The sequence below is a fragment of the Lycorma delicatula genome, chromosome 7 (assembly GCF_047948215.1).
Source record: "Lycorma delicatula isolate Av1 chromosome 7, ASM4794821v1, whole genome shotgun sequence".
Lineage (NCBI taxonomy): Eukaryota > Metazoa > Arthropoda > Insecta > Hemiptera > Fulgoridae > Lycorma > Lycorma delicatula.
This window is the reverse complement of record NC_134461.1, coordinates 135,183,883-135,207,569: the sequence shown is the minus strand read 5'-3', so window position 1 is coordinate 135,207,569 and position 23,687 is coordinate 135,183,883. Positions and strand designations below refer to the sequence as shown.

Here is a 23,687-nt window from a genome sequence, read left to right as displayed (position 1 = left end):
TCATTAAAGTAATCATTTTATTTTAAGAAAAAAAGAAGTTTGCAATAATATAACAAATTACAGTTTACGGTTAAAAATGAACATCTGCAAAATGCACAAATAAAACATCAAATTGCACTGAAATTTGTACATTGTAGTATTGTATGGTAAGTCAAGAGTTGAAAAAAATACTTTTAAAATTAATTACCGCTTCAGGAGTAAATGCAGCGGAAATTAATATCAAGGTGTACATTCTAACATCAGTATTAGATTTAATGTAACTTTTATTCATTAATAAAATTTAGATTGTGTCTGTTTTATTATTTGTAATGATTTATGAAAAATAATTGACAATATTAACAATTCAATTAATACCTTAAATAGTTAATAATTGCCTACTTAGGAAACATATTTTTATTTCATTTCTAGTAATTTTACATAAGGATGCTATATTTAAAAAAAATTTCAGTAAAAGTATTTTAATTAATTACAACAAATCTTAAAATGAAAACTAAAAACAATTCCATAATTCAAGTGTATGCATAAACTGCGCTCTGTATATGAAAAAATTGAAATAGAAAAATTTTCCTCCATTTATGAATATCTTTAATTTTAACTTTTTTAGCTGGAGTTTATTTCAGAATAAATAAAAATTATAAAGCAATCTATTCAAACTCAACTAAATAACATCCAAATATATTTTTAATTACAATGTTCAGATATATTAAGTCTTTAATTAATAAGATAATAACACAATTTTATTTACTTGCTGTTTTATTTAAAATAGAGATTTAATAACAGTGGTTAAAATTTATCAGCCATATATTTTACAATAATACAAAAATATTTAAGTAACTGGATAAATTATCTTGGGGGGATTAAAAAAAAAGATTAGCATTTCTCTTGTCTTTTCTATTGTTAAAAAATAAATGTCAGAAAAAATTTAGTAAGAATGTGTATAAAGGTACATACACCAGTATTTAAAAGTGGGTATTAAATAAGTCTGAAATAAAATCCTTAAAATAAATCTATTATAAAAACTTCCAAATTACAAAAAAGGTTTTTTAAGTTTACCCCTTAGTTAAATAAATATCATTATTCAACTTTTGAATATAACTTGATTTTTACAGCTAAAATAAACACATTTGTTGTTTCACTGCAAGTGGAAAATTTCCAAGAATCTAAAAAAATACCCAAAGAATATCATGTAATATTTTGCTAAATTGTATTTTGGCACTTTGATTGATACTTTTAGGTTTTGGAATCACCACTATCAGACACCAGAGGCATACATAGTAAAACAAACTATTGTTACCAGAAAATTTTGGATCAATTGCTCTTAAAAATGGCAGATTTAGAAAATGATTTGATTCATAAGTACTTGTAACACTTACAGTAATAAAATCACAATTAAATTTGTCTTTTTAACATCTTTATTTTTTTCTAATTCATTTCTCATCTTTATTACTTATTAATTTAAATAAAAAATGAAATAGATTGTAGTCAGTAATACTTCTACAGTTCGTATAAAAGTTATTTAAAAACAGTTTTGATTACAATTATTATTTCTGATAATGTGATTGATTAAAAAAATAAAATCATACCAAAAGAATTTTCCAACCACACAAGGGAACTGTTAAAAGTTATTTTTTTTCACATGAATAAATATGTAAATGAATCTTGTTTATGCATTACAGGACCTTCTTTTCAACCATTATTTTCAGATTTTTTTTTTGGAAATGAAAGTAAGAAAAAGGAAGCCTTTGCGGTAACCACAAAAGAAAGAAAAATGTTGAATTCTTGAAATAGTAATTAATATTTTAAATAGCTAGGATAAGAGCTGATATAAGAAAGGAAGATTGATGGAGATAGAAAAAATACAGGAGAGGGGAGTAAATTTTTATGAGAAAGAAAATAGTATGAAAAGGACTACTAAGTAGATGTAGAGAACTCTTACAGAAGGTGTATATTTCATGCAGTTTCTGATGAGGTGTAGAGATGTAGGTTCCTAAAAGGCAGGACAAAAGTAAATATAACAAGTTAAGAAAATAAAACATTTTCTTAGTGATATTGTAAACAAGACCGATGGGGGAAACTGTATAAGAAATGCAGAAATTAGGGTGCTCATAGGAAATGGGATAAGAAAGACCTTAACAACCAGGTTAAACTGAAGGTAAATGGGAGGAAATCATAGAAAAGGTGGCTAGATAAAATTAAGGAGGCTATTAAAAGGAGTGTAGAAATAAAACAGATTATGAGGGATAGCCTGTCCCAGAATACTGTTTAACAGACAATTTCATTTAATGTAGCTAACTAAACCTCAATTATATTAAGTGATAATCATTATTTGATCTTTTTTCCATGTTAACCAATATAAACAGGTAAAAATAATTAAATTTCTTCCCACTGTAAGAAATTTATAAAAATCTGACAGAATGTGATTAAATTACTACAAACATGCACTTGTATAAATTTCACAAAAACATGCAATTCTTATAAAAAAAAACTTGTGAAAATTATACAAGTGTTTGATAATGATGTTGGCAAAAAAGACTGTAATAATTGGACTTTTTACTCGGTAAAGATGATAATGAATTTTCAGTAAAAGTTAAAACAAAAAAAAAAATAATACAAGTATATAAATACATATTAATCACTTCTAGAAAACTATGTCAACAGAGAGGAAAAAATTACAAAGAAAAATATAAAGAAGACAGTAGTAGTAAATAGTCTTTTTCTTTCAATAAATGCTTAAAAATACAGAAGTAAGTAACACATTTACTCGCATTCTTTTTTCCCCTGCTGGTGCTCTTAGGGAGATCACCGGTAGCTATTGTGGCCATACACTATCATATTAACTACAGAACTGATACCCACATCCTCTACTTATAATTCAAATGTAACTTCTCTACAAGAAAATCAGTTATCTGAAGAAAGGCTTAATCAGAAGATTCATCCTTCGAAGCGGAACAGTTCAAAAGTAAAAAGCTATTTTCCTTTAAAAAAAAAAACTAAATGCTTTTAACCAATGTTGCACCCATCTGTTCTTGAATGGGATTACAGTGCAAGTCAAACACAACAATTAACTCATTCACTAGGACTAATAAAAATATAATGCTACCATATAATGCAATTTACAGCATAAAGTACTGTTTATATTAAGGTTTCATCAACATCAGATTACAATTCTGTTTAAACATAAAAATTCTTGATCCACAGATTCAACTCTGCATTTATTAAGTATTATAGAGAATTATTAAAAACAGGCATTTACTTTACACTTATATTCAAAAGATTTATCAGATATTTACATCTTTGTTGATTTAAGGCCTGTATTAAGAGACATAATCAAAGAGTTACACCACTTGAAGATATAACCCTGTTCAAGCGGTGTCTTGTTTACCTTTAGTATGAAAAGTAAGCTTAACTCTTTGTGCCACTTTGTTATACATAAATGAATCTAAGCTCTGTTTGTAACAAATCTACTTCAAAGTTGAAGAATGTGAAACAAAGATGAAATGCCAACAGCAAAAATTAGGTTAACAGATTAACTGCTGTGGATTAAGTTAAATAACTCTGACATAGTTTCCCAGCACGGATTGGAATCTATGACCAAAGCAATGATGTCAATTAACATTTTGAAAATTTCTCTATTAATATAAGTCAATTTACTTCTTATACTAATTAATTCCAAATTTAAACAATCGAAGAGGAATATCAAAAAGGAATTATAAACAAACTGCAAAACATCTGAGCTACACAGATTCCAGCACAAAAATGTTTTTGTGAATAAAACAAACACAAAAATTATTTTCATGAAAATCTATTTAAAAAAAAAACAATTAAAACTTAATTAAGAGATTTAGATCAAAATGGGTTTTTAGCTTAAAAAAAAATCACATCATTTGTATCTTTGTCCAACATCCAGAGGCAATAATCAGAGCAACTTAAATTGTAATAATCTATAACTGTCAATTATATTTGTCTCAGTAAATGCGTAGATTACAAGATCTGTTCATAAAATAACCAAACTTCTTTACGTAGAAACAAAATATCATTCATTACGGTGAGCTGGAAAATTAACCTGAGACCAAAAAAGGCATCCAAGTCATTCACCATGGGTTTCTACCTGCAGGGTAGACAATCAAATTACACTACTACATGGAAATCATCAAACGTCTTCTTGAAGAATTGAGTAAAGACCTGAACTTTTGTATGGCAATTTATGGGTTTTTCACTGCGATGATGACCCGGTCCATGTGCAACTACTAATTCATGGGTTTTGCAAAAAAAAACATTCAATAGGTCATCCCTTACCTGAACCCAGCCAGCAACAGTTTCTTTTTTAATTTCCTATATTAAGATGGATGAAACATTGAGAGAAGCATGTATAACAAAAAGGTAAAAACTTTGAAGGAGATTAATTATATAATGCTGTAAAGTTTGGTTGTTTTTAGAACAGACCTTGTACAGGAACATAGTGACTGATATTTGTCAACATAGAATGATGTGTAAGAAAGAGTGTAAAGAAAAATTTCTACGTCAACAGTCATCTAATTCTACTGAATGATTAGTCAAACACAATGCTTTGCTTTTACATCAATGGACAACTAACTATATCTATCGACACTAAGTTATTCTATTATAATTAAACATTAAATAATTAAAATTTCCTAAAGATGTAAACCTATTTTAAAATTCAAAATTAAATTTAAGAGTTGTTTCAGTATGTTAAGGGATTGACAACGTAAAGCAACGCATCCAGCCAGAAGGAAACATAAGAAAAGGTTTAGTTTGTTTTGTAAGAAATAAATCAGTAAATACAGTAGAGTGTAACTCTTCGATTTATAAAATGTGACTTTGCCCTCACGAATTTTATCCTAACTTCACATCTATCCATTTTGAGGATCTATTGTCTGAGATGTGCAAGGTATTAAGGAATCATCAGGTCATTATAGAAGCCAATTTTCTGTCTTTTCTAGGATCCCATAAAAATTATAATTAGCTTTTTGTTTACTTAACCTATATGAAAATATAATTTATTTTCTTTTAATCAGAATTCAATCTTAAATATTCCCCATAACCAAACTCATTCATTCCTAACCCACCACAGGTCAAATTTTTGGACTACTAAATGCAGAATAAGCTACAAAAGCAGAATACTTTACAAACACCTTACTACTGGTGTTTATCAGTAAACCTCTTAGACCGTTTAAGCAAATGTAAACACATAATGTAGAAAAAACAAGATAAACCTTGCATGAACTCAAAATCTTTAATGTATTTATGGAAACTAGATGTAATGTTTTTATTAAGCTTAAAAATCAATACAATAATAACTTAATATTTAAATTATTACTTGAATTTCTTCTACCCAAAATATTTGATGACAAATTATAATTTCAACATTAATAACTTGCTAGGAAAAAGGCGCAAAGCTTTAATTAATTATACCAAGAATTTTTAGTTAATAAATAAAGCTCTGAAATGCAAGCATGTCATTGTACATTTTTTCCATTACAGTTATGTATACAACAATATACAGCTGTTAATTACATACTGAAATTTAAGAAGTGTTAAAACATTTAGCAAAAACATTTTTTAAACAAACTGTTGCGCTAAAATAAAACCTGTCAAATTTTATAATCACTTCTTTATGTATAATAAAGATATCAATAAATAAAGACTTGTTCAATTAAAATTATAACATTCATGGCAGCTTTTTCCATATTACAATAGTTTAAAACACGATGTCTCTTCCTCTTAACTATTTTTTTCTTTTTTTAAATTCAGCTCCACATCAAAACGTAAGTAAAGTACTATAATTTTTAATTAGTTAACAGGTTCTACTTTTTTTTTTATTAGTAATAAAATCAAACAAAAATGAATATAAGAAAAAAGGTTACCAAATACTTCAAAGTATTTGAAAAAGCAACTACCATCATATACAATAAAAAGATTCCTAATATGATTTATTAGTTAACTCAAAATGTAATTAAAATAACCCCCAGAGAAAATACATTTGGTAATTAAATGATCTTGCACTGAATAGCAAAATTTCCGGTAATCTCATGATAGTCAATGAATTTTTTTGTGTGTTGACCTTATAAGGATCAGTTTAAAAAAATAAAAAGGATGGAGTGTCTGTAAAAATTATGGAAGTTATGTACATTTCATAATATGAAGCAAAATTAACATGTCAAAGAAAACATCTTTTACCTACCAACAACACAGAGAGGAGCATCACACACACAGTTCAATTTACTTTCAAACTCCAACTACTGCTTTAATTAATTAACTTAGTGGATATGGAAATTATTTGGTCTTTTCAACTGTTAAATATCTGCAAGGTTACTATGTTATGGATATAAACAACAAAAGAATGGTAAACCATAATTACTTTTTCTTTTTTTAAGAAATATGAAAAAACTGCTACGAGGGTACAAAAAAAAATTAATTCACAGTGGCATATAAAGGCAAAAAAAAGTGATGAGAGTGATGCAAAAAATTGCATCAGAATTAGATAACCTGTTCATAAATCAATGGTAATTTGAAATTTTATAGCTTATAATAAAAGAGAATTGTAATTATGTCACCTAATTACGGGCAGGTTGGTACATCAACAAATTAATGAGATATTTGTAGAGGTTAAAACTGAATAAAGTCATGAAACTGAATTTCTGCAAAGCTTGCTCATGGTTTCAGTACTTAAAACCATTAAAAACCAAAATAGGGAATTCTGTTAAATCTGTTTTAAATAATAATTCTTGTCTGCTTTTACCTTGTTCGATTACTTCATGGAAGAGGTTTAAACCCCAACAGTGATATTTCTTTTTTGTTGACATAAAAATGACAGCAGATGACTGTAATGTTTTTAAATTTCTATGCAATTATATTAGAAAATAAGTAAACTATAGCACATAACTGAATAATCTTCATATGCCTAAGTGATTATAGATTGCCTAGGCGATTTAGTGCAAAAAGTAATTTGAGAACAAGCACTTTTTACAAATTTAAAATAAGTCACAATCTATACATTAATACTTTATCAACTTATTTTACAGTAACATAATTTTAGTTTAACAAAGCAATTTACAGTAAAAGGTATTCCATTAATTTCCACAAATTATATTTCATTTTCATTACTATCATTTAGTAATAATTGATATGTAATACAAGAGCATGATTATTTTTATTTCCACATATTTTAAATTACGTCTGTTCTATTTTTTTTTTTAAATATCAAATTATTTTAAAATGTAGGTAAAAAGATATTAAATTTGCAATATTACATGAATACATAAAGATGCTTTAAGCATACGAAAGCATTTTAAATCCATAATAAAAAATATCAGAAAAGAGCTAGAGATATGACATGAGATTTTAATTGTTGGTTTATAGAATAAACCAAATGTTCTTAGAGCTCAAAGCTATAAGCAATGTAGATCAGCACTCATAATTCTTTTTTTTAATGGAATTTTGGTATTTTATACATTAATCGAATATTTTTCTCTCTTTATATATGAAATCAAATGTTTCAAAAGAGAAGTGGACAGAAATTTGCCATTAAATGAGATATTAACAATATATGGAATATTTTAATAAACCACCAAGATCTACCTATAGAAAAAATGTCAACTTAACATTACATTTGTAGTTCACTTAAAATAAAAAACTGACAAAGAATCTACAATAAACAAAAATGCATATAAAACTGATGATCATTTTGATCAGGCTACAGCTAACAGTTATTTAAATTCTCAAATCTCTTAATATTTGTAATGAACAAGATCAACAGTAAAATCCCAGCTTCCATGACTTTTTCTCACATTTACAGCAGTTTCAACTGCTGTAAATCAACAGTTTGTAAATCAACAAACAGATCAACAGTTTCAGTTACGGTTTTTTTCATAGCCATAGAATTTCTACACTCAGATGCAGAATTTTTTGGATAGCTTAAAAAGCACCAAAAGCTCAGTGGAATAAACCCTAGATCTTATTTAAATCTTTTGATGTTGCATCATGCACTGGAAAAGACCACATTTTCTTTCAAGGGCTGTACTTGAAAAAATAGTGAATTGGAAAAAATTTGACTAATCTTTTTTAATACAATTCTAGAAACTATTCTGTATCCAAAATACATACTACAACAATTACAGTTGATTGAAATAAAGTATCAGTCTTTAAGAAAATGATTTGATTAAAACAAAATTACCTAATGAGGTTAGAAAGGTGAAAATAAATTTTAAATCAGTTATATATAAAAACTCAAACAATAAAAAAAAAAGTTCTTCCTAATCTATATATAACCTTTCTAATTATTAAAGAAAAAGTAAGTAAGAGTAAGTAACATTTTACCTACAACATAATTAAATCTGAAATACTAATAGTAGAAAAAAAAAAGAAAAGAACATATAAACATTATTACATTCACTAACTACAGCCAGTGCTTTTATTAAAACCTTTGGTCAAAGAAGAGATTGCTTTTTACAGATAATGGTTAATGCCAAACAAAAAAAGAAAATATTCTGCATCATCAAGATGATCTGTCAGAGATACACTTTCCTGTTAGAATAATCTTACAAATTTTGGACAGCAAAAGCATAACTGTACCGTAACAAAAATATGGTGCAATTTTAGTTAATTTTAGAAATAATTTTCACAATATAACAGCAAAAAAATTTTTTTTATTAACAATACTTTACACTGACATTAATTTTTTTTACATGCTTTTGGTTTTCTTTACTTAAACAGTAACTTTAAAATTAATTTTAACTGACTTTAATTTTTTTAATTTTATTTATTAATTTTTTTTTTTTTTAAGAAAAAAACTGTCAGAAGATTTTATATAAGAATTAAATAACTTAAAATAATGGCAGTGAAAAAACCACGGTAAATAATAATTTAAAAAATTAATAATAATTAGAGAAGAGCACCTCTTCTATATGATCTCCAAGTGCACCCATCACACTGCAACTTGGGCAATACCATTCAGCGATCGGTATTGTATGTAGGGGGGTCGTTAGACATTCAAGATGAAATCCTAGATCGCACCCATCACAAAGCATCATTCTGTCTTCACGATCACATTCTCCACAAATCTGAAAATAAATAATTATATTAACAAAATTGAACGAACGGCATGCTATAAGGAAGCACCACACACAACCGAAGTATTTGGTTACAAAATTGGTCTTAAGCAAAAAATGACTTTCTTACAAGTTTACACAATAAAGCATTCTTCAGCAGTAAGGAACCAGTATAAACAAACTACTACTACTACAACCTACACGACAAAACAATAACATGTATTCATCTCAAACATTTACTCATCGGTATATCTACATATAAATGTAGTACAGGTAGATTTTTCCAAATGGAGTCCTGTGATGTAGATATTATGCATTGAACAACCGCTCATTCTGTATGCTCCAAACTAGTACATCAAGAAAATAATTTAATAGTGCACTAGAGTTATTTACTAGAGTTCCCTTTATGTGCGATTATACATTTTTAATTGTGAACAGACAATTCCTCATTTAAATTAGACTAAGGAAAAATGAAATTCGTACAAACGAATCACGTATTTAATTAAAATAAATATATTCAGAATATATATTACTCCATGAAAACCATTTCCTGTGTGTATATGTGTTACCATGTATATATAGAAACTCTTCAATGCCATACCCACAGAAATTTTGAACTATTTTAAAATTTACTGCACGTATAATTTTTATCGTAGTAGATTTTTTTACTAATTAGGCAAATGCTAAAATGTCACTGTTATAATTTTTTTTTAAAACTATATACAAAAATGTACATAAAGTGAAAATTTATCCTGAAAATTATATGAATTTAGCATCATACTGAATATTTTACTAAGTTTACAAAATGCAAAAACTGTAGATTTATTTATTCCATAATCAACAGCAATATTCACAGCTCTAACAAGCCAAAGCCTTCTCTTTCCTGCTTGATTGACAACATTCTTCTTTTACACCTCAAACAGAATTGAGTATAAAGTATATAATACTTATAACAAGAAACTTAACTGTCACTAAGACCAGTGAGTTCATGTAGTGTACACAATAGAAAGCATAATTTTTGCTATAGTTCACATAAAGCTTGCAAATAATATTTTATGAATATTTGTTATTTTTCAAGGAAATTGTTATGAATTCTCAGATGAGTCTTTAATATAGTATAAAGTAATCACGGATAAAAAAAGAAACAAACCTCACAGTAAGTGGGATCATCATCAATAGCATTGCCTTGTGGTGGTTCAACATTTTCAACTGGTATCTGACCAATAATTTTACCACCAAGAGATCTTCTTACAGGTATCAATGAAAACCGCTGCCTATCCACAGGACAGGTATTCTGCAAAAAAAATAAAATAAAAAATAGAATAAGATACGAATTAAGTCAGATAATATAAGAAAACAATAATAAAAGTACACGTATTAGAAAGGAAAATACTAATACGAAACTTAAATAAAATAAGTACATTCATGGCAAACAAAAATTATTAAATTCAGTTTTAAGAAAGAGCTACGGTTAATGATTACAGGGAAAAGAAAATTGCTTCAAAACTGTTCACAAATTTATTTAAAATGCAGAACCATTTTAAGTCATTTTGAGTGTTAAATTATCATTTGAACTACTTTTGACGATAAGCCAGCTTCTGACTGCAAAAGAAAATATAATGATGAAAATTATGTTATTGTGATTAAAACCTGACAAAGTTTAATAACACAGTTCTCACACAAGCAAATTTTATGAAAATATAAAATGTCCACTTTAACTAGTGAAAGCTAGAAGAAATTTTAAACTGAAGTTAATACTCAAGTTCATAAATAAAACCTTTTATTTCAAAAATTAAAACCGCAATCTTAGCTACAACAGTCTTAAACAGAATGTTTAAATTCACTAATGGTTTACAATAAACCCTTGATAATCAGTATAATGGAAAATTCAGAGTTTGTACTTAATATGTCAAACATCAACTCATAACAAACAGATTGCATTCCATCAATGTAAACGGTGTTAAGCTGATCATTTTTCATATTCATTCATCACATTAGCAAAGATGAAAATTTATACAATATTTTCTTAAAATATATTAATAAATATTAATATTAAAAATATTATCTCAATAACCGAAATAAAATTCCTTTATTTTAAAATTTCATATTAAAAAAAATTTGTATTGCAGATTATTCATAAAAAATGTTTCCAAAATTTACCTTAGCCCATTCTTTTAAGCAGAGTACACAGAACGTATGGTCACAGGCCTCTGGTGTACCAAGCTCTTGAGTTTTAAGTTTACGGAAACATATCGGGCAACATTCGGCTTGGTCATCGCCATCAGAACACCATAAAAAGAGATACACATAATAAATATTATATTCTGAAAACTAATCTAAAATGATTAGGATTAAAAAAAAAAAACAGAAAGAGAAATTAACTTTAAGATCAACCTTGTTCATTTTAGGGTTTGAAAAACTTTTCAACTATGAAAAGTCATGTATATTAATGGGTCAATCCATTTGAAGTGACCCGAGGATGGTTGCTTGACCAATTAGAAAAAAAAAACTGAAACAAACTTAAACGCTTGTTTCCTACATGTCTCAGTATCTTAAAACTATATTTTTTAAATTCTTTATTTAAGCATTTTACCAGTGGCGGCCATTTTTTGTTATGGAGCACACCTATTTTTTTGATTATAGGCGTTTATAAAAAAAATCATAACTAAAAACAATTTGTCTTGGAAGGATTAAACAAAAAGCAATTTATTCATATTTTCTCAAGGTAAAAGATCGGTCTGGTGGCTTATTTACTTATCACTTTTCTTTCTATGAAAAAATAACCAATAAAGTTAGACATGAAAAACTGTGAAATTTCACTTTTGGTAATTTTTTTCAAGAGGCAGGGATGGCTTACACAGTTTGAATTATTTTTTTATGTCAGTATATGTTGGTAGTTTTACCATAAATAATGCTAATCGGTGATATACTTACCCCTAAAGTTTTATGAATTTTTGAAAATTAATTTTTTTTAAAAACTCAAATTCTGGCTTCAAATAACTTTGATTATGAAAATCAGAGGTTGGTGATAAAAATTTAAAATTTCAACAACTTACATTGTTTTTGTAGTTGTGTATGGCAAATAAAAAAGTTTCTTGTGTATTTTAATAACAAAAACGTTATAACCTCTCAAATATCATGAAAAACCTGTTAAAAGCAGTAACATTTTGACTCGCTAAATAAATACTCTAATACTCTTTTCTTGTCTTGAAATAGACATGTTTGAACCATCCAACTGCAGTGTTCATGTTATGACAGGCACTTGTAAGTCATTTCCAGTCAGGAAAATTCATGTTGCAACAGGCTCATTTATGCTTGTGCATCATTTAGCATTGCGGTTTCAAACTGATCAGTCTGACATTAGACAATAATCTGTTCACATCTTTACTGAGTGTCTCAAATTTCATTCCTGTGTTTAGAAATGCTTATTATATGAAAATAAGTTTTACTTAATATTATAATGGCAAATTTTAAAATCAGTTAAATTTTTCCATTATTTTAAAGTAATTTCACATAAAACAATAGGAGAACAATTTCCATAAGAATTTATGTGAATGAAGAGTGTCGTAAAACAGTGTATGGTACAGTGTTAAAAGAACTCATTAAAATTTGGGAAATTAGTGATTTTTTTACACGTTAATTCGGATGTCACTAGTGTTTGTAAACATCATGGAAACAGGTTTTTGTCAAAATTCAGTCACCTGTGTGGACAGTTCTGTTAACAGTTAAGAATAACTTAACTGACAGATAAAACATTAGAGAGCAAGCTCTTAAAGAACACATTTTTCCAAATTTAAATTTAGTTCCCAGAAAGTCTCTTTGTGTTAACCGTTTGAAAAGTATTTTTTTCTCAGCAGAACAAAGAACTACATGAATGCAAAGACCAACCACAATATATTGCCCCATATCACAATATTGAACTTAGGATGGGTCATTCTCAAAAGAGGTATCAAACCTATTGGTTAACCATACTAAATAATAAACTTTCATTGCTACAAAAACAGGCTAATTCATTGAAGAATAATTAACATTTTGCTACAATTTATTTTTTCTTTGATAGTGTTTATAAAAATAAAAATGAATTCTTGAAAAAAGATGTAGGCTACTCATTGAAATCTCAATTTGGGTAAGTTTTATAAGCAGTTTTGAATCAAAATTGTATTAGGTTACTGGTATTGGTTAAGTTATCATTAAATTAAGACCTATTATTAATTTAAAAATAAACTATTTTAAAACGATTGAAAACGTGAACTTCAACAACATTGGGGCTAAATATAAAAAATGTAACGTGTAAAGAAGACAAGAAACCCCCTTGGAGCACTTATTTAGCGAGTCAAAATGGCATCGCTTTTAAGTTTTTCATGTTCAACTTTACTGGTAATTTTCTCATAGAAAAAAAAGACAGTTAAATAAACAACTGAACAAATATTTTACCTTGATAAAATATGAGTAAATTGCTTTTGTTTCATCCTTCCAGAACAAATAGTAGTTTTTTAGTAGGCTTTTTTCCATAAACCCTTGCAATCACAAAAATACATATGCACAATGAAACAAAAATGGCAGCCACAGGTAATCTGCTTAAATAAAAAATTAAAAACAAATAGTTTTAAGGTCCTGAAGCATGTAGGAAATAAGCAGGTAAGTTTCAATTTTTTGTAAACTGGTCAATCAATCAGCTTATGTATTTTTAAGACACTTCAAATTGATTGACCCTAATTTAAATTTGTACATCATCATCGCAATACTTATTATATTATCGATGATATATAAATTTTTGGTGTATAATCAAACAATGTTTTTATTGATCCTAATAAACAAATTATAAAGTAAACTGTGAAACAAAATAACCAATTTAATTGTTACGCAGAGGACGACTATTAAAATATCAATCAGCCCCTAAATAGTTGTGACATTTACCAGTGTTTAAGTTCTACAGCAAAACAATCTTCTCCAAATAAAACAGCACATAGTTCTTGGCTACATAGTTTCATTTAACCTCTTCAATTCTATTTAACAACACAAGTAAAAACACAATATGAAGTCGGATACAAAAAAGTGAATAACTATTTACCCATTTATTTTTTTCTAATTAATAGTCACAAAAAAATAATTTCCAATAAAATAGTTTTTTAAATAAAAAATAACATGAGGGTTGGGTGACATCGATGAGAGCAATGAAATTCCACTCTGATATAGCAAACAAATTCTTGTAATAATTCTACTTGTACTAAGTACTTCCATTATAAAACTGACAGCAATTGAAAAAAGATAAATACAGTTCAATTTCTATCACAGTACATCAATAATTTGAATCATAAAAAAATCTGAAAAGCCAGTTTGACATAATATATATTTATGTATTTTTAAAAGTAATGATAGGAAAATTTTAGGTAACTATAGACCTATTGAATCGTTACCAGTCCTTTCAAAATTATTGGAGAAACTTAAATGACGGTTAGTAAACTATTACTATTATATTATAGTAAAAAATATAAATTTGTTTAGCGAGAATCAGTTTGGGTTTGGAAAGGGTAAAAGTACTGAAAATGCATTATTGATATTTATATCTAAACTGATTCACAATAAAAACAATGGCAGCAGGACAGCAGGTTTATTCCTGGATTTCAAAAATGCATTTGATATAATTGAATGAGTGAAGTTATTAGAAAAGCTTTGGGCAGCTGGAATTGGAGGCGTATACAATAACTGGTTTAAGTCTTACTTTAGTGGTAGATACCAACAAGAGTCAATAATGTATGTAGTAAGAGGGGCGAAGATGTAATTTATGGGGTTTCCCCAAGGAACTGTACTTGTACCGGTGCTGTTTCTTGTATATATTAATGATTTATGTTGAGGCTCTTTTCAAGGGCACATGACCACCTTTGCAGATAATACAGTACTTTGTTATGCGTCACCCTCTCAGTCTGATATTAAAAATGACGTGGAGGCTGACCTGAGGCTCACCTAAGATGGTGGCTTGTGATGAATGGAATTTCATTAAATGTAAATCTGATAAATTACATGAACATTGATTTGCAAAGTTTGGCAGAAAATGTTGGATGTATTAAATATCATTGGGATGTAAGGTGAATGAATATTGGTTGATCATGTGAGAATATTTCACATGCTGCTTCTGTGAAATACTTGGGCATTACTTTGGACAATAGACTATCCTGGAATGTTCATATTAGTAATCTCAAATACTAGCGATTACGTGTTAGTATAAATAAATTCTATTATTTAAAAAAATACTGCCCTGTTAAGAGGTTCTGAAATCACTGTATTATGCTTCTGTAGAGTCAAAGTTACATTATGGGATGGAGCTTACTACAGTGTTTTTAGATCTCTTTATATTGCTCAGAAGCATGTAGTAAATATAATATAGGTTAAAAGTAGACGACATGAATCCTTCTCATTATTCAGAGGCCTAAAGATCTTGTCACTGCGTCATATGTATTTCTATAGAATACTAATGATGGATTATGAAAGCTGTAAACAGGATAGGAGAGCCTTGGTACTTTGGTTATAAGGCCTTTGTGGCAAGTGGATAGAGTAGTTCCTCCTAGGCTAAGAATTGAATTATTTAAACGTTTTTATTCATACTTAGGTCAAAATATATTTAATCATTTACCAAGGGAATTTAAATTCATAGAAGATTAAAAGGTTTTTACTATCAATTTACGATTGGTTGTTGCCAATTGAAGATTTAGAGTTTTTTAATTGACTGGCCTGTGATTCTGAATGGAATCTATGACAAAAATTTTCATATTTTTATTAATTTTTATTTTTATCATTATTTTTCTCTTAATTTTTTCTTTCAATTTTTTATCTAGGATAAATTTCATTTTCAATTTAATTACTGTATTCTTGTATTGTATTTATGGTTCTGATTTGTTTAATCTGTATGTATTAATATATAATCTTGTCACTAGCTGAAATATTAGTACTGTAAGACTTGTACAGTGTAATTATTTTTTATATCCACTTGGAAATCCACACTTGACCATTATTCAATAAACGGTTAGTTTATTATTGTGTTCATTGAAAAATAATGGATGGTAACCTCCCATACAGTTATTACTATAGGGGATATCTAGTTTCACAAGATTGTTATAATTATCTACATTTATTATTATTTTATATTCTTTTTCCTGTTTAGCCTCCGGTAATTACCGTTCAGATAATACTCAGAGGATGAATGAGGATGACATGTATGAGCGTAAATGAAGTGTAGTGTTTGTACAGTCTCAGTTCAACCATTCCTGAGATGTGTGGTTAATTAAAACCCAACCACCAAAGAACACAGAACACCGAACACCAGTATCCAAGATCTAGAGTTCAAATCTGTGTAAAAATAATTGACTTTACTAGGACTTGAATGCTGGAACTCTGACTTCCAAATCAGCTGATTTAGGAAGCCGCGTTCACGACTAGACCAACCCAGTGGGTTTTTTTATTATTATTTTATACTGTTTGGTTGTATGTCTACTAAGCTTACGTATTAAGAATTTGTAACTAAATAATTTTATTTTCATTTGTTTATTTTGTGGAATAAAGATTATTATTATGACTCTTTATTATGAGTTTCAATGGGAAAAACAAACTTTTAGTTTCTTCATCAAATGAATGAAAAAAGATATTATTACAGCATTTTAATAATCAGAATCTTCAAATCCATCAAGAAATTTACCAGATTAGATTTTGCTAGCTTGATAAAGAAAAAGTTTATTATTTCTCTTCTTTTTGTTAAAACTTAATAATGTCAATTTGAAATGTGTAAACAATTCAAAATTTAATATGAACATAATTAAAAAAAAAATTAATTATAAATTATAGACTAATGTTTTAAATGTTTATATTTAACAATAATAATTTTAAAAAATGTTAAGTTTACCACCGGTTTATTCCTTTTTTCTTTCTCAGGAATCTGACTATCATCAAATTCCTCAAATGGTCCTTCCCATCCACTACCTAGGAAAAAAAAAATTATGTAAGAAAAAGAAAGATTAAACACATTGAACCAAACATGTACTATAATTTATGTTGAACTGTACTTTTAAGAATAGAACAATGACTAACTGAACGAATTATAAGAGCCTTGAAAAGTTTAGATAAATTTTACAATTTTATAATTTTTAATTATAAAATTAAAAATCATAAACAGATTTCTTATATTTCTTGATCAGATCAACTAACGTTTCTTAAGTAATACCATCTCTATATCATAAACTTTTTTTTATAACAAGCTTTTATTCTATTGCGGCCTTAGTAATTGTGTCATCCTCAAACTGTCTGGTTGATCAAGCTGAATCCCATTTTTATATTTATATACATAAAATTTCTCTAAAATTTCAAACCCCTATTATTATTATTATTATTATTATTATTATTATTATTCATATTAAATTTTTTTAACTTCAAATATTCCAAATTAGCGTAAATATCATATATTGAATGCTTACTATCAGTAAGATGTCAGAAACACTAGAGAAAATGTGTGAGGGTGACACAATTATAAAGGCTGCAATAGACAGCAGCTTTATCAAATATTGTTAATTTTTAGTTTATCTACTTAAAATCCTACACAGTAATATAATATTGGCTAACCAAACACACAAATTTATTCTTTTTTAACATAATTATCATTTTAACTTATAATAGTATTTTTAACTTATTATTATTTTTATTATTTGATGACATATTTTTTTATATGGCATTTTTAACTTTAAATTTTGATTTTAAATCTTAAATTGAAAGAAAAAAAAATAATTTTAATTTAATTTTGATTTGAATTTATTTTAAAGTTTATATCCAAAGTTTTAACAAATGTTTTATTGTATTTATCAAGATTTTATTTTGTTAATGCAGTGAATTTATAATATGTAAATTTATGTGAACAATTAAAAGATTGGATTAACTGAAGATGTGGGAAAATCATTGAAGTGAACTCTTATGTGTATATACAATCAAATAAGTAAGTGGTCACCCTACCTAATTTAATATTATTCTGTACTTGGTGGACCAAGTTATTTATTTATATTTGTATAGTAGTACAGAGGAATGCGAGTCCTAAAAGTGACTTAAAAAAGAAAATAAAAAAAAAAAAATATATATATATATATATATATAGCTATAAATTATTTGCAATATAGTTTTCATTTGCTTTACATTCACACAGCTGGGTCTTTTTGCTTGCTTTTTATTTTTTAAATATATCTATAAAGTGAGAAGAAAAAATGCACAAATTTCAAATGCTTTATATATAAAATCATGGCTACTTGCTAAACAATCTTCATCAGTAAAGAAATAGTATATACAAACTTTAAAGACAGTTTTAAAACATAATCATTAACTCCTTTAATATATTAACAGTACAAAAAATATCAGTCTCATTTCAGAAGGTTTGACACCTTCTCTCTCATTTCTTGATTGAAAATATTCAATTAAAAAACAAATGGAGAAGCAAATATTTAAAAAAAAATACATTCATATAAAATTAGGAAAAAAATTTTTTATCTTATTCAAAAAAATATTGTCCTTTAAAAATCATTAATATTTCTTAACTGAATCAACTAGTAGCATTTCTTAAGCTATCTTTCTTTCATGGACTTTTTTTTTACAACAAGCTTCATATACTGCTTATCTTCAAATTCTATGGTATGGCAGAAGTACGATGCTCATTCAAATGTAAAACAAAATTTTGCTGTATGGACTGAGGAGTGAATATGGTGGGGTGCTATGGGTAGTTAGCTTGATGTGTGCGTAAGAGAGCAACTGCCCAGCCATGCCTGTAGGTCATATTCCCATGTCAGCAACAAAATTTCTGAGCTAGAGGTACTATCATCCGTAGCACAATGAATTAACCGATTTCTCACCAATGAAGTTATCACAAACCCTTTAAAATTCTGATTTGATTCCAGTCACAGTTCAACAATGCTACCCTGTCAAAAACTCTAAGAGTTTAACAAAAAATTTTGAAGTGGCCGTGATGCAGTGGAGAACAAAATTCACAAACGTCATTTGTGGACCATTATCAATGATGACAACATTCAGGACATTTGTAACCTTGTAGAAGGTCACAATTGCATAACTGTCAATGAAATTGCATCAGAGATGGACATAAGTGTTGGGAGTGATGATACAATGTTGTCACACTCTCAGGTACAGTAAAGTGTTGAGCAAGGTGGGTTCCACATCTCACGAGGCGCAGAGAAATGTCTGGAAAGACATCTGTCAGCAGCTTCTGAATTGCTCTTACAGAAAGGAGAGGCATTTTTGGGCCTCAGTGTGAGCTACGATGAAATGTGGGTTCACCAATGCATCTTAGAAAGCAAGATAGGAATACAGTGGTGGAAAAATGGGGAGGGTAACTGTCGCTGTCTCCTTGATTACAAAAAAAAACCATGATATCCTATGACTCAGTATCACATTTTTTTTTTTTTTAATTTTCCTCTTAAGAGTAAATATCCTTGCCTTAATACCAGTTTCCTAGAACATAATACCAAATCTGATAACAGACAAAAATTAATCATAAATAAATAATTTAAGTACTTCAATAGAAATAGTTAGCATTTCAATTACAAAATAAACTATCTAATTAATAAGAAAGATGATATTTACAATTCTTTGATTCTGTAACAACCTTTTTCTGCCTGTTAATAAGCATGATTGTGATCATGCCATGTCAGAGAACACCTAATTTATAAGATTGATCTATTAGTCACATGTGTAATAAACCAGACTAAATGTTTAGCAATTTTTTAAATTATTTCATTCAGACCAACTGAATTTTTATTTTTTAACAATAAAAAAACTAAACCTAAAAATAAGTTTTATAATCTTTAAATTGAATATGATCAGACAAAAATTCTGAAAGAAAAATCTGTGTCACACATAACTATATCATGAGTCAATACCATCACAAACATACAGACACTAACAGCATATATATAATTTTGTAAATTAAATTCTTTTTTGTCTATATCTTCCTGTGTATTAATTCAAAAGCATAAAAAAAACTCAGCTTAACCCACTGAAGTACACAATAATTATTTTTATTTCTTCTCTCTCTCTCTCTCTCTCTATATATATATATATATATATATATATATATATTCACAAGCAGAGCTATACATTATTTGTAAAATTTTCACTTACCTTATTACATTTATACAGTTGGATGTTTTTGCTTGCTGATTTTTTAAACATATTTATAAACCGAGAAACCAAAAAATGCACAAAGTTGCACAATTCTTTTTATATATAATCATGGGCATTTGATAAATAATCATCATCAGTAAAGAAATAGTATACACAAACTAAATAGATTACAAAAATTTAATGAAATAAAGAAAATATATTAAAATGGCTTTCCAACAATTTTTTTGTAAAATATGGGTAAAATACACATTTTTTGTTCTAGGCAATCCCAATTGAGAGTTTAAAGGTAGTTTAAAAACATTTAACACCTTCAATTTTTATTACCTACCTTTTACATAGGACTAGATAAGATAAATTATCACAAGAAAGCTAGAGCTTTCACTGCACGAACGTTGAATCAATCAAATGAACATCCCCTCCAATGAAATAAAATTCAAGGGAATGAAGAACCATTTAATGTTTTTCAAAAAACGTTTTTGATGAACTTCACATTCTAAGGCTATTTTACTAACTGGTTTCTTACTATTTTATCCAATGAAGTTTCCTAATTCCTGTTTATGTAATTTTATTTTATTTAACATTAATTTCTAAAAAAAATTTTGTATGACCACTTTCTAGGCATGTTGGGCGATTACAGATTTCTTGGATTTCTATTCAACCTCCATTGTAATTGTTTGCCCTATACAACCTACATTTGTATTGTTTTTACAAATTATTAATTTTTTTCATGAGAAACACTATGTATTAGCCAGTTAATGATGTACAGGACTTAATTTTGACTCTACCCTGTAATAAAAGTTTAAAAAATTACTAGTTTTAAATTAACTGTTAACCAAATCATTAATGTTTCTTTAGGAAAATTAAATAAGGTATCATTAATAAAATCATTTCTCTATGATAAAGATTTAAATAACTATAAATTTTACTGCAATATTTTGCTAATATCTAATATAAAAAATATCCTTACCCTTCACAACTGGAGATTATGTCGAATGACCATCAAAGTAGAGAAATTATCTACTGTTCTTGTAAATTGTTTACATAAAATAATAATTTGAGGAAAATCCCTCAAATTATTACCTTTTAAAAAGTTTAATTGGAAACAAACAAAAAATTTCTTCTGTGATAAATACAAAAATTACAAAAATATAATTTGCAAGAAGCTCTCCACAAAAAACTCTAAGGAAAATTCATCTTTAATGAAAACATTGGTATTAACCAGTGATTCTATAAATTTTAAAATCACTTTAAATTTAAATTGTAATTAAATTAACTTGTCAATCTGTCAATTTCTATAATCTACATTCACCTTTGGACTGCAGTTGCGGAACACTACTGTACACTGTTTGACTTGAATACTCTACGCTTACTTTATTTCTACAATTGTATTATATCTCGAAAACCCCATAAGGTCATGAGTTCAGTACTGCTACTTTTACTCTTTGGAATATCCATTTAGCGTATACAGTAATGTAACACTAAATGAGCATTTCGTTGTATTTCAGGGTGCTATCTGTTTGATATTCGATTTCTCCTAACCTGTGTACAGAGTGCATGAGAAGTCTCTTTTGGCTAGTTATGAAATTGTTAGGATAGGTGCAGCTTATCTTCTATGGATCTAAAACATCTAAGTGGGTTCTACAAAGTTCAAAGCACAGCTGTAAGTGCCTCCACATCTGGTGGTTCATCCACAACAGAATATCAGGAATGATCATTTCAAATCCTGACTGAATAGCATCTTGAAGCTGCTCGTTAACATATCTGCTTTTTCATTCTCTTCTTTTACAAAACTCCATAGTGCACTATCAGGTGTGGTGAGGTCAGGGCTTCTTGGTGGCCAAGGCAAAGGAACCAACTCTTCTGATCCATGTTCGATACAGCAATTGGGAAAAATTTTATTGAGGCATCTGCAGACATTCTAAGCAAAATGCACTGGAGCACCTTCTTTCTGAAACGTAGTAATAATAATATTAATGATCCCTTTTGGCACTGATTCTGGAAGCAAACACATGTCATCATTCTCAGGTAACTGTGTTAACTAACCCATTGAAAAAACAAGGATCGAGATATTCAGCTGTATACCAGCCCAAATTATAACATGAACCAAATGGTGTTTGATTACCTCAAAAAAGTGAGGATTGTCTTTCGCCCAGAAACAAACATTTTGAATATGAAAGCTTCAATAAATCTCTCTCATCTTACAATATTACATTCGTTTTATTGCCTGGTCATGGAAAGTGTTCAAGCAATAACTGACGTACATAAACACATTGATCAAGGTCACTGTCGCTGAAACTCATTAACTGTGGCTGGACAAAAACATTTAACTTTAAAGTCCTTCTACATATGGTCTCACATAGTCAATCTGGGAATCTCTAACTCTGCAAAACATTTGTGTGTTGATTTCATTGGTAATTGTTGAATCGATGCCTCCACAGCAGCAAATGTCTCAGCTCAAGTGCTCGGCCTTCCACTGCATGGTGCACCAAGAACACTTCCTGTTGCAAAAGAGTTCTCTCATGTCAGTAACATTTGCCGTGATTGTGATTTCTTAAAATGCACAAAGAAGTCATTCATAATGTTCCCCAATGTTTTACAAATGCGTTTGTGGATCGACAAACATGCTTACAAACACTCTTCGACACTGAACATACTTGTATCTGTCATTGTTCCACACGAGTATGAGCAAGCATCCCACCATGAATGTAACACAACCGATGACGAACCCCACCAAGGCATATCTTCTCCACCTTATCTAGCAGTAGTACGCTATATCAGTTGTGAGAACTGGCAGCAAAATAGATCTCGATTAATCTTAATTGTGTATTGTGGTACAAATCTTACTTCATAAATGGCCGGCAACATACCACTCTTTCAATGGAAGAAAAAGTTAAAATTATCCAATAGCTGATGAAAGGTAATAAATCAATTGATAATAAAGCCATGATTTTAAACTGGCTCCATAGATGGTAGCAACAAAGAAAAATTGTTCAAGGCACACAGCCAAGGAAACACTTGATAAAAAAAATTCAAGCAGCAGCCTATGAACAAGTACACAAAGCAGTGCAATGAATCTGAAATAAACGAAACCTGCTATTCCCTTCAATGGACTGATACTGAAATCAAAAACTGAATTCTTCATAAATAAGTTAGTAAATGATAGATGGTTAGCTGCATAAATTTAAATGATATCAACTGAAATTCAGTCAAATTTGCAGTGAACCCCAGAGATGTTGACATAGATGGTACTGGATGTACAACATGGATGAAATACGGATTTTTTTAAATCTTTCCAGACAACAAGAGTTTCAGGGTCCACAAGTGGTCTAGAAAAAAAAAAATTGGTTGCTTGACCATCTCAGATATAAATTCATATTTTTATTACCCTATTTAATGGCACAAATAGAAAGAACGAAAAATGTCATGTCAACATACTTGAATTTAGTTATGATGTTTTAC

The 23,687-nt window shown here is 28.3% G+C and overlaps 1 protein-coding gene across 1 annotated transcript in view; it reads right to left on the bottom strand.

The window, feature by feature from the left end:
• The window catches only part of LOC142328390 (uncharacterized), a 67,302-nt gene extending 44,335 nt beyond the window's left edge, over nucleotides 1-22,967 (bottom strand). Inside the window, exons 1-4 of the mRNA XM_075372097.1 lie at nucleotides 22,883-22,967; nucleotides 11,229-11,392; nucleotides 10,219-10,362; nucleotides 8,916-9,080 (exon numbers count right to left, since the gene is read on the bottom strand). Of these exons, the coding sequence (XP_075228212.1) occupies nucleotides 8,916-9,080; nucleotides 10,219-10,362; nucleotides 11,229-11,392; nucleotides 22,883-22,967 (558 nt within the window). The remainder of the gene's footprint in view (nucleotides 1-8,915; nucleotides 9,081-10,218; nucleotides 10,363-11,228; nucleotides 11,393-22,882) is intronic.
• Between the last annotated feature and the right edge of the window lie 720 nt (nucleotides 22,968-23,687).